Source organism: Argopecten irradians, chromosome 8 (genome assembly GCF_041381155.1).
Source record: "Argopecten irradians isolate NY chromosome 8, Ai_NY, whole genome shotgun sequence".
In the NCBI taxonomy this organism is placed as follows: domain Eukaryota; kingdom Metazoa; phylum Mollusca; class Bivalvia; order Pectinida; family Pectinidae; genus Argopecten; species Argopecten irradians.
In genome coordinates, this window is record NC_091141.1 from 31,529,454 (window position 1) to 31,545,301 (window position 15,848).

A 15,848-nucleotide genomic window follows, 5' to 3' on the forward strand; every position below is an offset into this window, starting at 1 on the left:
TTTTTAAAGGTATCTTACAGGTTCTCTGTCATAGTACTACAAAATGCACATGGGTTTTGTTAAGGATGTTGTAAAGTCAATATCTGTCGTAAGTCTGTCCGTGCCGGATATGAGAGGTCGTAATAAAAAAGGGTAGTATAAAAAAACATTTTTTAAACTATTATCAACAAATTTTAATTCTAGGTTAGAAAATGTGATGAAAACAAGTAATATTTTATATATATTTATATTTAAATATTTTTCGGCATCTTTTACGACATGCCGCAAACCGGCGCAGCTGTCAAGCAATGTAAACACAGGCCGAGAGAGATCAAGAACGCTCGCTGATATTTTGTAAACATTGACCGCCATACACTCATGCATGGGTAAGATAAGATTGAAGTCTGGCTTTAAAACTCAGAAACAATTGAAAAGGCGTGCGTAGTATTAGCGAGGGTGCCAAATTACGTTTTTATAAGGAACCCGGGGCCGGAGCAGACGACGATCACAAATCGTCTTCACCAGTGATAACTGACCACTCGTACGCTGTACGTGTAGCAGGTGGGGATGGTCAAGAAGAAATATCCAGTTGGAGACATGGGAGACGAGTTGTCGAGCTAGGGGTTTTGGCCGATGGCTTGTCAGCATGCAAGAAGTGTCATCAGCCACTTCATCTATTGAATACCACCTCCATTAACACGTATGGCCTATCTGCTATACTGAAGGCTTAGGCACAATGTTACAGAGTAAACGGGTCGTATACTAAAATTTCCGCTTCCACAGTAAAAATTAGTTAAGATTTCAGTCGAATCCCCCTCATAATATTTCTATACTGGGAATACTAGATGTACTACATCTGTATTTTATCATTGAAAATTTTATAAAATGACCCATGATGCAGAACTGCCAAAAAAAATGTACAGCTGTAAATGTATAAAAATGTAAAAGTTAAAATCAAACTTTTTAGCGGTTGATGAGGATACTATTTCAAGTAAAAAAGGTATAATATTTTTTCTTCATATTTTGTTTTTCATATCCAACAGGTACAATGCACCTCATGTCAATTCATGAACAATATCCCGACGGGGAAAACAACATGGAAGGATCTGGGATGCTAACACAAAACTTGCATCAGGTATTATAATACACCGAATGTATACATATACTAAACAATTTGTATATAAAATACTGTACAAGCATATGTCTGTATACATGTATCGAGAGAATATGTACAATACAATATGCGCAATACTGTACATGCATGTATGGATTCTACATGTGCATGCATGTACATCTGGTACATGTATACATGTAGATCAGGCAAAAAAAAAATACATGTCTGTATCTCAAATTCCGGTTGTGGCCATTATTTTAGAGTGTAAGACACTAAAAAAAATCCTCCCGACCCAATTTTTTTGCCAATGTAACCCTAAACAGACATTTTTTTTTTTGGCCTGATATATCTTTATGCATGTACAGTGTATGATTTTTACATAATTGTATGTCTGTGTCTGATAAAAAGTCTTTCCACATATGTGCACTGTTAATTTTCCCAACTGAATGCGATCTGCAGATAAATGATTGTTTTCACTTTATTGCACGATTTAATTTGTTATAAATCTGGCTGCTTAAAAATACCCAAGGTGAGGAATTTTTTGGTTATTGGTTATTTTAACATTGTTTGACCATTGATTTTAGAAATACTTTTTGATGAACGCATGTTCATAATCTTGTATTACAATGCAAAGATTATGAACTACACACAGAACTATATAATAACAACTATTTTCTTTTTCAGCAATGATTAATGCTGGTGTAGGAGGAAGACAGATTAATAGTATTCTTACGTCACTCAACATACCACCCGTTAGTGAACCAACGTTAAGATCCCGTCAAAAAGAAATTGGACCAGTAATTGAGCTTGTGGCAGAGGATTCCATAGAAAATTCTATCGCTGAAGAGATCAGATTGACTGAGTATGTTGAAATAACAATATCTTTTCCTGCCTGTATAAGCAATTTGTTCAACTATTAGTATTATTAGTAAGTTGATCATTGCGCTTGATATCAGGGTCTACTGTACATGTTAATCTTGGGGCTGATAAATAACATTGCTCGCAATCAAATAAAGCAAATATTTACCCTTCAGGAAGATAAATTTCCCATTAAATGATTTGTCTAGTTTTGTTTCTGAAAATAAAATTTTGTTAAGAAAATAGTAATTTTGTTGACACAGCCATGTAATACAACTTCAGATGACATGAGTGTATACATATATTGCTTGGGACAAACTAGTATATATATATACTCTCGTAGGTACACTGTACATTGTATAAGAAAAATGGGCATACTAATGAGCTAGGTAACTATAAATTGAACAATCATGTATGATTTGTCTTACAGGGAAAACAGTGGTGATGGAAGGCTTACAGTCAGTGTGGATGGAGCGTGGCAAAAGAGAGGAAGTGGTAGATCCTTTGACAGTTTATCCGGTTTGTAATTATATGCATTTTAAGTTTTAAGCATTTGTGTGTGTATCAATTTAGAAGAAGCCAGACCACTGATTAAACTCATCCTTTTGTTCGTACGTCCTTCTGTCCATTAACAATTCTTATTACTGTTATTTCTCAGAAAATCTGAAGGGATCTGTCTCAGATTTCATATGTAGGTTTCCCTAGGACCTTAAGTTTGGCATGTGGCATTTTGGGACTGATCTATCAACAAGATGGCCGAAAGGCAGCCATCTTAGATTTTGATATTTAAAGTTCTTTGGTGGGTGCCAAGATCCCTCAAGGATAGCTTGTTTATGTTAAATTATTGAAATATACCAAACAAAGCTGAGTGTACCCCAAATAAAGCATAAAGTGGTTTAATTACAATGAAGCGGTTTATTTAAACATTAAACTTTATATTGTCTGTATATATACATTATAGATACCAGATCTGTATGTAACGGTAGATATTTCCATTATGTAACCTAACCAAGCACAGTTGGCATCCATCAGTCTATAAACTCCTATCTGCTTATTTTGACTTTACAAATGTCGTGTCAGCAATCACAGGAGATGACTGTTAAAATGGCTGTCCTGTATTCGACGACAATAAATTCTTTATTCGTTATATAAATTGATGAAAAATCTCCTAAAATTGTTATTAAATGTAAATATAAGCATTGAGCGTCTTTCAGTTGGCATTCATAGCCAAAATGAATGCTAACTGGACAGAGGCAAATTCAACATGAAGTGCTAGCGCGCACCATAGAATTTCCCTCTGTGCATTTATATTGCCTATGAATGCCAACTGGAAAGACGCTCAATGCTTAATTATAAGTGTCCACGTAAGCATTAGTGATGTCATAATGATCACATGTTTGATTACATTATATATATCAGATATCTTATATTTCAGGTCACTGTTCTATGATTGGTGCACAAACTGGCAAAGTAGTAGTCGGATACAGCGTACGCAGCAAGTTTTGCAAGATGTGTGATGTTTCAAGCAAACAGGGCCAAGTCTCGAAATCCCACGATTGTCGATGTAACTGGGATGGCAGTAGTAAGTCTATGGAATCTGACATGGTGATAGAGATGGTTACTAAACATCATAAGGCAGGACATGAGATATCTACTATAATAGCTGATGATGACACTACAACCTTTCAGCGGTTAAACAAATCACTTCAAACTGATTTCACCAAGAAATCAGACTGTAATCATGTCAGGAAAAACATTACTTCACAACTGTACAAACTTCAGGTTAAGCATAAATCACTGACAAGTAAAGTGATTAAATACATACAAAAGTGTATTAATTACATGCTCAGCCAGAATCAGGGAAATTCCAAGGGAATTAGCAAAGGCTTTGATGTCATAATTAAACATGTGTTTGGAAATCATTCTGAATGTGACCCGAACTGGTGCTCCCATAGAGAAAACCCAAACAAAAAGTACAGAGCTTTGCCTTATGGCCAACAGTTGAAAGACCAGGGATTGCAATCATCTTTGACTGCACTATTTGATACACTGAAACATCAAAGTGACAAACTATCTACATTGGGAAGCACTCAGGGAAACGATCCTTCAATAAAACAGTGCATCGAAGGCACCTAAAGCACATTTCTATAGTGGAACAGCCAGTCTTAATCACAGAGTTGCAGCTAGTGTGGCACACAAGAATATTGGACATTCCTATGTAACCAATGTGAGTAAATTTAATTCCTTTAATTTCCATGGCCCCTAATTGTATCGCTTAATTCTGTTGGTGAATATATTTTACAAAAACAATCAAACAACATTTATTTTTTTTAGGCATTTTATTTAGCAGATAATTTGATTGAAAATTCTGTGATCAGTGGAGAAATATGGCCTCAGAATTCCTGCGAGTGATATCCTAATTAAAAATGACTACCAGGTAAAAAACTGAACATTAGTGATTAGCTTATCTTCATGTATGTGTGTCTGAAATGAATAGATTCGTGAAATATTACAGTTCTTGTATGTAATTTTGTAATCACAGACACATAGACAAGTTGGATTGTCACCTGGTGGACACACTTTTAAACTTGCCTGTCTGCGGGATCTTCAAGCACGAAAACGTAAGGCATGTAGCATCACAAGAAAAGCCAAAATACGACGCCTAGAGTTGCATGCAAGAAGGTATGATATATTTTATAATACAAAATAATTCTGCATTTGAAAATGGAATAGAGCTTATAGATATTTGAATTATTGTATTTGAATTTCATAAATGGATTTAGTTTAATGATTCTTTACATTTTACTTAACTCTGTAAAGAAGTTTAAAATGGGAAATTATTATGTAAATTTAATGTCAAGGTAATTACTAAAATGATGGTGAAACTTCATCAGATTACTACAATTCTCCTTATAATGGCAGTCACTTTGACATGAAGTACCTGGTTGTGCAATTTTACTTTATTATATATATGTTGGTATTTTGTTTTCATTTTTAACAGGATCCAGGCCAATACAACAAAAGAGATTAGAGAAGGTACCTCATATTCCTCTTGTATAGATACAACGGACATACCAGTTGATTCCATTCAGGAAATTCCTAATCCAGAACCTTTGCCTAGTCTCAATACCTCGCCAATACCACAAAAGTCCAAACAAGTTTACTTTGACCTGGAAAGTACAGGGTTAGGTAAGTTTCTATAGCAGATATATATTCCGTTATTAGTCCTCTGCCGGTGAAACAAGATGGACTATAATTTTTGTCCCCATCAATCTGTCTATCCGGCCATTTCTCCATCTGTATGTCAGGATGTGTTTTCATTTCACAAATTTTACTTTACAGACGATAACTTGGTGGTCACATAGGTGGTGATGCAGCTTGGGATTTTTTTATGTGTTATCTGGTAAAAATAATAACTTGCCATCTATAGATTAGAAAATGTAATCGACGACAAGGGATATCTGTTGCTTGCAACACTTACTATTAGCTTGTTCCATATTCATACTCTCACTAGTATCGGCTCATCCTCCAATTCATCTAGCTATCCATTGATGCACTTGGTTAACTTTGCTCAGTCTAAATAAGATCTCTCGGAAATTTTGTAGGAATAATCTTTTTAATCGCAGGAGTTTGGCACAATATCTGAGGAGGCAAGGTTTTTTATTTTTACCATAATAGAGTTTGTTTGCCCCTCATATATTGTGACAATCTCCAGTGCATCAAATATAGAGATTACAGTACATGTATATTCCCTTCAAAAATGAGTTTTTATTTTAGCCACTAACAAGAAATCCGATACACATCCAATGAACAATTTTTTTATTATTAAGCAATTGCAAGTAATGTTTCCCGATATCTTTTACAGCTAGAACTTCCCATATCACGCAAGTGGCAGCAGTGTGCGAAGATGATAAATTTAGCACATACGTAACTCCAGGTACAGCTATATCCCCTGCTGCCTCCTCAGTCACTGGTTTGACATGTAGGAATGGAAAGTTGTTTAAAGGAGGTCATCTTATTGATTCTGTATCAGTGTCCAAAGCTTTAGAAGATCTTATAGCCTTCTTGAAGCAATATCCACCTCCATTGTACCTTGTTGGACACAATATCAAGACATTTGACTGTCCCCTCCTAATGAATGCTTTGGAGTCTGTGGGTAAACAAGAAGAGTTTCTGGGCTGTGTATCAGGGTTCCTGGACACGAAAATACTCTTTAGGACGGGGATGCCTGGATTAAAGTCTTACTCCCAGCCAAATCTTGTGAAACATGTCACTGGAAGTTCAGACTACAATGCACATGATGCATTAGCAGATGTGCTTTCACTGCAAACTCTTGTTTTAGAGAGCAAACTAAATGTTTTTGATAGTGCCTATGAAAATGCTACCTTCTCTACAGAATATGTGAAAGAGATGCACAGATATTCTAAAAGAGTGCGGGCAAACCTGCCTTCTTTACAACCCTTGATAGACAGAAAGATCTTGAGTGAATCTATGGCAAGGAAAGTAGCAGGCAGTGGTTTGAATTGTAGTTGCCTGGCATTAGCGTACAGAAGGAATGGAGTTGATGGCATAAGGAAAGTGTTTGGAGAGAAGTGTGGTATGAAAGGTGTAAGAGTGACAAAGTCATCTAAAATTGTTAGCACTGTCGGGGATTACTTTTCACAATTGCAAATTTGTGTGAGTGAAATGTAAAAGTTTGATGTTTACAACTTTTATCTGCAGTGTTAGATCTGTATCATATCTTTGACACATTACTGACCTTGTATTGTTGTTGAGCAACTACAATTGTTGCTACATGTAGCTGGTGTTTGATCTTTGTTCCAACTTCTAGCTTTCTTAGTCTTTAGCATTCTAATGCATGTATATGTAGTCCCAGGGACCTGGCTCGAATTTGTAACCAGCAGTATATATATACATGTATATAGTAATGGTATAGTATTATATTATAGTTTTAAGCATTGATGTCACTTTTATTAATTTCATTGGGACATGAAAGAATTTTTTCTTGTAAACGATGAATCAGCCTATCAAGCCATTTTCTAAAGACAATATACAGTACTGTTCATTTTGTAACCTACTAGGTAATATATAGCTTACACCATGTTCTGTTGTGACATTATTGATTGGATGTATTGTTATAAAATTGATCTTGTATATAAATAGAATAAGCAGACAAAACTTGTTAGGTACGAACGTCAGTTGTTTGATCATTTATTTTTGATGTTTAAAAATTAATGTAAGACTACTTTGCTTTCACTATGGGAAATAAGAGAACAAGGGAGATAACTCTCAAACTTGAACAATGCGAAGAAAACACTTGAATAGCTGATTTGTTCATACAGTAATTTTAAAATCAATTATTTTTTATTGTTCATAACATTTTAACAACAATTTTGAACCCTTTCTTTATTCCTTATATGAAAATAGATATGCAAAAATGAAGAAACTGGGTGAAAAAATGGATTTGAAATGGGGGGTAGGGTGGGGGGTAGGTAAATTAATGTTGGAATATCTCAAAATTTTCATCAGCGACCTATCATTATTTTTTTCAAATTTTGATTGTTGAAGGTTAATTGTTTAATTTGACAGAGTTTAAGAAAAAGTTAAATATTATAAATATTTTTTTTTTATGATTTAGTCTAGATTTTGCAGGCATGGAAGTGAAATCTCTAGTTTAAATGAGGATGGAGTGAAAGGCTAAAATTATGATATATTAGATAATGAATGCTAATATTTCTTGTTTTTATTTTGTAAAAGTATGAAAGTTATGACAGTAAAACCAATGTTATATGTGATTTTATTATTTTTTATTTTTTTTTTTAACATTGTCATTAAACATGTGTTTTTCAAGGGATTCAGATTTGAAGGTGGTATCACATTACATGCCATTTTCAAAGTGCTCTAGAGCAAAAACAAGCACAGCAACATATTGTTTTCTTTCCAGAATTGAATCGGGCATCATCTCCTCTCTCTGAATAACCATGGTAGAGACAAAAGTTAAATATTCCAAAATTTTGACCTCTGACTTTCATACATCCTTAACTTGCCAGAGGCAAATTGCCTGATCATGTATTTTATACATGTGTCTAGAGTGTCATGGTATGTAAAAGCGTAGCGTACACGTTCACATATACCTGTATATTATTCGTGAAATTTTCAGAGAATCAATTCTTGCATACTTTGCAATATACAGAATATATTTGTATAAGACTAAATAGAAAAGAAAAACGAAATAATTCAAATACATTTTGTAATATGTAATTGGATAGCTCAGCGGCACAGGGTGAAGTAGTAGACACTAGTACATTTGTATGACAAGTTCAGAGGTTTCAATTTATCTTTAAATTACCACGCATCTCAAAATAAATCATCATCAGATTCGCAGTTCTGGCAAATGTATACTGATGACCCATCGGTACATTCCTCGTGGGACCACAACTTGCAATTGATGCACTGAATCCAAGATTCGTTCGGCTTACTGTTAGCATAAGACTCTAGACAAAACTAAACAGAAGTAATCGTCATCGTCACTACTATCCTCTTCAATCACGGCAATGGCCTTCGTTTTCTTTTGTCTCTTTTGCTTTCCTCCTTCGTTTCTTTGTCTTTTACGTCTTGGTGCAGGTTGCTGTTTTTTCTTTCTGTTTCTTTTTAAGCGATTCCTCCTCGATAATTTTAAGCTCTGGGGTATCCGTCAGTATGGCACTCCTCCTCTTTTTACGGCCTTTGTGTACACCTTTTCTTGGTGTCGCTTTCGGGAAAGGACGGACTGCTTGCGGATCAAAATTTTGAGGACCGACATTAGGAAGATTTGCATTAGGTTGAATGCCATTCGTTGCAGGGGAAGCCACGCTGTAGTGTGCATTACCCCCCCTCTCCCGATAAAATCAGAAAGATAGTTCCCAATGAACGCCCCGTCCTGTGATGGTCGGGGATCCTGGTGAATTTCATCGATTCCACCGTGACTTACTATGTACACAACTACCGAAACATTAAATGCGTTACACAAAGCAGACAGTACGAGGTCTCCTGTTTGCGTGTTGTATGCCTTTCGTTGTATAATAACTGTATATTTCTTCTAAATGTTGCTGTTGTTCATGATGAAGTTACTATAAAAGTTCACATTTTCCGAAATCTCCTTAATAAGTCCTCCACATAGCTGGAAAGAGTTGACATGTATGTTTAGTTCTGACTGGATTGCCAGTTCAAATGCATGTAGCAAACAATGCCCATCCCCTGCAACTTGCAGTTGAGATTTCCCTTTTACTTGAAGGAAGGTATTTACATCTATGAGTGCCGTGCTAGCACTTTCACCCGTATTGGGGACCATCGCGTCGTTAACAGGTGGATCCACATCAGCGCGACATGAAGACACAAGTACGGGGTCTGTGAGGATACCGACGACAGGTTGACTTGTATTAACTGGAGATTTATCTTGACATATCTCAGCTGCAGTTTCTGATGATGGCGCTGATCTGTCAGTTACGTATGAGGGTGCGAAGTCGTCCTCGTTAAATACATTTACATTCAAAGGAAATATCCCAGTCGTTTGGAAGCCACTGATGACATTCTTTGGAGTCAAAGCAAGAGGCCACACCTCACGGAGGATTCCTGGAATGTCGTAGATAGTCATTGGAGTTCCGGGATGAGTCTTTAGCCATGCATCCTGAGCGCTTGCTACAAGTCGTTTCAGTGGTCCATAGACTGATACATCAAGAGGTTGAAGTTTGTGAGAGCAATGAGGTGGAATGGAAAGCATTACTACACCATGGGTCTTTGCGAATGTCAAAATGTCAATGCTTATGTGGGAATGGTGATTGTCAAGGAGTAGAAGGACAGGTTTCTCTACCGATGATTTTGTATGCTCGACAAAATGTTGTATGAATTTAAGGAAATTTTCAGATGTCATCCACCCAGACTTGTGCGATGAGCCAGTGCACCCATTTGGCCCGTCCCTGATATAATGGGGTTTGAAGGTTTTTCTTGGAAATATTAACATAGGTGGCATGGAGTTACCAGCACCATTGATTGCCCCGCATACGGTCACTAGTGTACCTCTTTCGGCCGATGTAATGGCACCTACTTGCTTCACTCCCTTACCGGCCACGATTCTTCTTGGTTTCTGTACAGTTGTGATTCCAGTTTCGTCGACATTCCACACATCTTTTGCCGCAAATCCATATCTCTCGTAAACCTGTCCAAGGTTGGAGAAGAAGGTAGAGATGTTATGTTTATTAAAACTTGTCGCTCGGCTTAGACTAGTTGCTTCAGGTGTTTCTCAGGGAGAGGCTCCCGTGTCTCTTTCAAAAACCCTTGGAACCAATCTGTTTCCAGCACACTTGTCTCTTTCCCAAGATTCTGAATGCTGATGCCAAACGATATAGCACATTGATACGCTAGTTTCCCGTGTGCTCTTGGGAGACATACCGAAGTATATCTTCGATGCCGTCAGGAGATAGTCCTCTAAAATGTCCTCCTGTTGGGCACTAAGCACTTGTCGATGACCCCGGTATCCCATAGAGGCATCAGGATTACTGCTCTTCTTCAATATGAAACGCTTCAACGTTGATCGGTCAATGTTGAACTCCGCTGCTGCTGCTCTCACACTTACATTGCTTAACAGAACACGATCTCTTGCCCATTTCAATGCAGTTGTTGATGTGCGGTCGGCTCTGTTGTTTTTTCTGTGATATGTCCGTGTCATATTGATCTGTTGACAACATAAAGAAAGACATGTATTGCATATAGATAAAAAGCGAAAAAATAAATTTAGCATAGTACAATAGGATTATTGATACGCAAATGGCATGAATTGGGCGATATTGGACAGGGTACATACAGCTCGGGATATTGGACAGGGTACATACAGCTCGGGATATTGGACAGGATACATACAGCTCGTGATATTGGACAGGGTACATACAGCTCGGGATATTGGACAGGATACATACAGCTCGGGATATTGGACAGGATACATACAGCTCGTGATATTGGACAGGGTACATACAGCTCGGGATATTGGACAGGATACATACAGCTCGTGATATTGGACAGGATACATACAGCTCGTGATATTGGACAGTGTACATACAGCTCGTGATATTGGACAGGGTACATACAGCTCGTGATATTGGACAGGGTACATACAGCTCGGGATAGTGGACAGGGTACATACAGCTCGGGATATTGGATAGGGTACATACAGCTCGTGATATTGGACAGGGTACATACAGCTCGTGATATTGGACAGGGTACATACAGCTCGGGATATTGGACAGGGTACATACAGCTCGGGATATTGGACAGGGTACATACAGCTCGGGATATTGGATAGGGTACATACAGCTCGTGATAATGGACAGGGTACAAAAAGTTCGTGATATTGGACAGAGTAGGTACAGCACATGTGAATTGAACAGGTACATTATAATGCATGGACGTTGACAGGGTACATCCAGCAAATGTGAATAAGACAGGGTACATATACAGCTTGTGATATTACAGCTCGTGATATTGGACAGGGTACACAGAGCTCGTGCATGATATAGGACAGGGTACTTGGACGTAACTAGTAGTAGTGACGGAATAGTAGTCGTGATTGTGTACATATTCTGCTGTAAATCAAGATTTTCCGAATGTGTGGAACTGCTTACAAATACTTTATGAAAGTGTTGTAGTGTTTATGTGGAAATAATGTGTTTCATGAGTACGAGATATAGGATAGGGTACATATAGCTCGTACATTATATAGGATAGGGTACATACAGCTCGCCCGAGATATAGGACAGGGTACATACAGCTCGTACATGATATAGGACAGGGTACATACAGCTCGGGATATTGGACAGGAACATACAACTACAAACTCGTACATGATATAGGACAGGGTACATACAACTCGATCGTACATGATATAGGACAGGGTACATACAGATCGTACATGATATAGGACAGGGTACATACAGCTCGTACATGATATAAGGACAGGGTACATACAGTTCGTACATGAATATAGGACAGGGTGCATACAGCTCGTACATGATATAGGACAGGGTACATACAGCTCGTACATGATATATGGACAGGGTACATACAGCTCGTACATGATATAGGAACAGGTACATACAGCTCGCACATGATATAGGACAGTGTACATACAGCTCGTACATGATATAGGACAGGGTACATACAGCTCGTACGTGATATAGGACAGTGTACATACAGCTCGTTCGTGATATAGGACAGTGTTAACATACAGCTCGTACATGATATAGGACAGGGTACGTACAGCTCGTACATGATTTAGGACAGGGAAAGTTTGTAAGGCAGACCTTGGGAATACAGCATGACACATAATGTGAGTCAACTTGAGTTATTTTACTATATACATTCATGAATTCTCACTTCACTTAAATATTTTTATGTGTCAATTTAACCTTAATCGATAATATCTTATACGATCTTACCAATCAAAATCGTGTCCATGTCACGGCTAGCGGAAAACAAAAGCAGATCACGATCATCTGATCGTTGGGAAGACAAAATTTACAACGAGTTCACTACAAATGTTCTTAACGTTACAAGTAAACATGTATAATTTAATGATGATATTATATTAACATATACATGTCATTAAATTATCAAAGAAATATAATTTAACAAAGCATGACAATTTAATTGACTCGTTCCCTATCCGGGCCTCGAACGTCACGATCTTAAACGCAACCCAATCGCCTATCCAAACATACCTGCGGCCTTCTACCCCCTGCTCCACATCCATTCACAAAATTGTCCATGCTTTGTTAAATTGTGTTTTTCTTGTGATATTTTATACATGTCATTATGAATCATCTACACTGACAATTTGAAAATACAAACCTGAAAATTGCTGAAACATTCTTTAACATTATGTAACAATGGAAAGGCGAATGCTGGCACTTTAGTGGGGCAAGTTGAACCAGTCCCTAAGGGCCACGTTGTACCCATGTGGGTTCAACTTGCCTCCATCTGTAGGTGGCCTCAACTAGCCCCCGCGTATAGTAGTAGAATTTTTATAATGGTCTGGTTAATTCTATTTAGGTAATGGTCCTGGCAAATAGTTTTGATACGAAATGATACGCGTGATTCTACAGATCTCGACGGTAACATAATTCAATATAAATCACAATAAGAAATAAAGCGGTAAATCGGAAAATACATAATTCCCGAAAAAATACTTGGGAGTGTGAAAAATAAATTTCTTGTATTAAAAAAAATGTTATGGGAATAGTCCGACTTACCTCTTTTGCTGACGTCCACTTCTAAATAACGGGCGGCTTCAGAAAAATCGATTATGACGTCAATAAAACATGACGTAACTAACTACTGTATTTTTATGGTAAAATAATATGTGATTTTGTCATGATTTTAGGGTTTGTGGTAAGCACGGAATCGCCATTCTTCTTCGCTGACAAAGACTGTGTCTGGGTATCTTGTAAAGGAAAATGTAAGGCTGGTAATGGTCGACTGGCCGTCTTAGACAGCCAGACTAAGTACGACCTATTGGTCAAATACCATAATAATATGTAAGTAATAGAGCATAGTCTATAGATTGGTAAAATAAATTAATGTTACCTTTTCCGTGCTAAATATTTCATAAACTGGAAAAGTATGTGTATTAATTTGTAAAATGTCCATTTTATAAAATCGGTTTCTAACTGACTTTTGAAGTAAAGTAGGTTAAATCGGAATGTTTTAAACATTAAGATGTAATTTAAATTTAGATTCTAGATTTCTTAACCATTTCTCACTTAGTGAAAATGGTGCTGAGCACGCATCCTCCGCTTGACCGGATGTTGGTGGGATTTTCCTCATTGTCACGTCCCAATGTTGGCAACGCTATTACTGTAACACACCACCTGATTGATTGCGGACATTAAACTGTATTATTGACACCTAACACGATGTTTCAGATTGTCTGTGAATCTGTATATTGGGCTATACACTACGACATTAAACTGTATTATTGACACCTAACACGATGTTTCAGATTGTCTGTGGATCTGTATATTGGGCTATACACTACGACATTAAACTGTATTATTGACACCTAACACGATGTTTCAGATTGTCTGTGGATCTGTATATTGGGCTATACACTACGACATTAAACTGTATTATTGACACCTAACACGATGTTTCAGATTGTCTGTGGATCTGTATATTGGGCTATACACTACGACATTAAACTGTATTATTGACACCTAACACGATGTTTTAGTTTGATATGTGTGTGATCTGTATATTGGGCTATACACTACGACATTAAACTGTATTATCTGATGACACCTAACAACGATGTTTCAGTTGTCTGTGGATCTGTATATTGGGCTATACACTACGACATTAAACTGTATTATTGACACCTAACACGATGTTTCAGATTGTCTGTGGATCTGTATATTGGGCTATACACTACGACATTAAACTGTATTATTGACACCTAACACGATGTTTCAGATTGTCTGTGGATCTGTATATTGGGCTATACACTACGACATTAAACTGTATTATTGACACCTAACACGATGTTTCAGATTGTCTGTGGATCTGTATATTGGGCTACACACTACGACATTAAACTGTATTATTCACACCGATCATGATGTTTCAGATTGTCTGTGGATTTGCATATTGGCTATACACTACGACATTAAACTGTATTATTGACACCTAACACGATGTTTCAGATTGTCTGTGGATCTGTATATTGGGCTATACACTACGACATTAAACTGTATTATTGACACCTAACACGATGTTTCAGATTGTCTGTGGATCTGTATATTGGGCTATACACTACGACATTAAACTGTATTATTGACACCTAACACGATGTTTCAGATTGTCTGTGGATCTGTATATTGGGCTATACACTACGACATTAAACTGTATTATTGACACCTAACACGATGTTTCAGATTGTCTGTGGATCTGTATATTGGGCTATACACTACGACATTAAACTGTATTATTGACACCTAACACGATGTTTTAGAGTTTTGTCTGTGGATCTGTATATTGAGCTAATACACTACGTACATTAAACTGTATTATTGAACACCTAACACGATGTTTCCGATTGTCCTGTGGATCTGTATATTGGGCTATACACTACGACTACTACATTAAACTGTTATTATCTTGACACCATTAACACGATTTGTTTAATTTTTCAGATTGTATGAGGATTCTGTACATTTGCTATACACTACGACATTAAACTGTATTAATTGACACCTAACACGATGTTTCAGATTGTCTGTGGATCTGTATATCTTATATTGGGCTATACACTACGACAATAAACTGTATTATTGACACCTAACACGATGTTTCAGATTGTCGTGTGGATGCGTGTATATTGGGCTATACACTACGACATTAAACTGTATTATTGACACACCTAACACGATGTTTCAGATTGTCTGTGGATCTGTATAGTTGGGCTATACACTACGACATTAAACTGTATTATTGACACCTAACACGATGTTTCAGATTGTCTGTGGATCTGTATATTGGGCTATACACTACGACATTAAACTGTATTATTGACACCTAACACGATGTTTTAGTTTGTCTGTGAATATGAATATTGACATATACACTACGACATTGTAAAACTGTATGTATTGACACACTAACATTAAACCTATTCGACACGACATGATTTTAGATTGTCTGTGGATGGATATTGTATATTGGCTATACACTACGACATTAAACTGTATTATTGACACCTAACACGATGTTTCAGATTGTCTGTGGATCTGTATATTGGGCTATACACTACGACATTAAACTGTATTATTGACACCTAACACGATGTTTCAGATTGTTTGTGGATCTGTATATT

At 37.0% G+C, this 15,848-nt stretch overlaps 1 protein-coding gene across 1 annotated transcript; it reads left to right on the top strand.

Moving 5' to 3' along the window:
* The first annotated feature begins 1,071 nt into the window (after positions 1 to 1,071).
* On the top strand, positions 1,072 to 6,857 carry LOC138330090 (uncharacterized). Its single transcript, XM_069277461.1, is given in 8 exon segments — positions 1,072 to 1,114; positions 1,778 to 1,955; positions 2,382 to 2,470; positions 3,387 to 4,065; positions 4,067 to 4,178; positions 4,494 to 4,633; positions 4,953 to 5,140; positions 5,817 to 6,857. Coding segments are annotated over 7 exon segments (2,211 nt in total). The 5' UTR covers positions 1,072 to 1,114; positions 1,778 to 1,779; the 3' UTR covers positions 6,644 to 6,857.
* The last annotated feature ends 8,991 nt before the right edge of the window (positions 6,858 to 15,848 follow it).